The sequence below is a fragment of the Nelumbo lutea genome, chromosome 4 (genome assembly GCF_056320005.1).
Source record: "Nelumbo lutea isolate HS-2025 chromosome 4, American lotus-T2T, whole genome shotgun sequence".
Classification (NCBI taxonomy): Eukaryota; Viridiplantae; Streptophyta; class Magnoliopsida; order Proteales; family Nelumbonaceae; genus Nelumbo; species Nelumbo lutea.
Window position 1 is genome coordinate 87,148,117 of NC_142687.1, and position 1,177 is coordinate 87,149,293.

Sequence of the window (1,177 nt, forward strand, 5' to 3'; positions counted from 1 at the left end):
AATCAGCCCGGTGTGATTTTGTCTCCAACAAATCCTCTCCCCAAAGACACTAAGTTTCAGAAAAACAAACTGATATATAAATAAAAATGATAAGGTCAATAAGAGGGTTTTTATCCACAATCATATCCTTAGTCAAAGTCTAAATTCTAACGATGCAACGGTACGGTACATGTCGGCGGCCAACTAGGCCAGATGCTACGTTACTGACTTCTCATCTTGATCCGGTTCCTTTTTCTCCCAACATCAGCTTTTCGTCAGTCCATGATTACATCTGCTATCACCTGTGCTGCAACCGACGTTACCAACTGCTGCACCTTCGTCATCAGAGACCGGCGAAGGGAAGGACGCTCTGGTGCCGGTTGTGAGTGTTGGGGGGACTGATCTAGGCCCGAAAACTGGGGCTGCGGCACCCCCGAATCGTTGGCAACAGAGCCTTCATGAAACCTACACGAGAAAGTCAGTACACCTTGTGTATCCCCGCTTTCGAGCCTGACTGGTCTGGTGATGACTGGTGGAGAATTACTGTCGGTGCCGCCGGAGGCTGCTATAAGGAGATCTTGGATAGGCACACTCACCTCTCCGATGTATTTGTCGCCCAGCTTGCGCTTACAAAAGAGCTTGAAGGTGAGCGTATACTCATTCAGCTGGACATCCGAGTGATTTTCAACATCAAACGTCACGGAGAAATTCCAGTTGGGATTCGTCCTGCCGTCTTTGTCGATGGGGGTTCTTTTGAAGTGCTCTTTGTCACTGCTAGCCAGGACAACCATGACGTAGACCTTCATTTTGAACAATTTCCTTACGTCCTTAAGATCTCTCGCAGAAACAACGGTTACCTCTAAACAACTCCTTTCCATTTCAGAAGCAGACTCCTGATTCAAGAATCAGCTTTTAAGGTATTGGTAAACGAAAGAAGTAATAAGCTAAGCTTGATAATTATGGAAGAGGTCGGACATTAGATGTATAATGAGCGTATGAGAACCACATTTAGCCACGCCTATTGGCATTCACTACGCGGGCCCAATTACGTTTAATATGCGGACAGCTCACCATCTCAGTGAGGAAGAGGAGCAACTGAGGTTAGAGCAGAACAAAGCAGGGAGAAGATAAAACAGTCATCACGTCAACATTCAAGGGAATAACTTTGGCTGTTGGGGCCTTTCCTGCTGTGAGAGTT

General features: G+C 46.5%; 1 protein-coding gene across 1 annotated transcript; it reads right to left on the bottom strand.

Moving 5' to 3' along the window:
• Positions 1 to 254: 254 nt before the first annotated feature.
• On the bottom strand, positions 255 to 857 carry LOC148861570 (protein SRC2 homolog). The gene has a single exon (XM_088985056.1). It carries the CDS (start codon positions 855 to 857, stop codon positions 255 to 257), a length of 603 nt encoding a protein of 200 aa, XP_088841182.1.
• Positions 858 to 1,177: the final 320 nt, after the last annotated feature.

Coding starts and splice junctions, on each gene's coding strand:
- LOC148861570 (XM_088985056.1), bottom strand. CDS start 857: ATGGAAAGGAGTTGTTTAGAGGTAACCGTTGTTTCTGCGAGAGATCTT.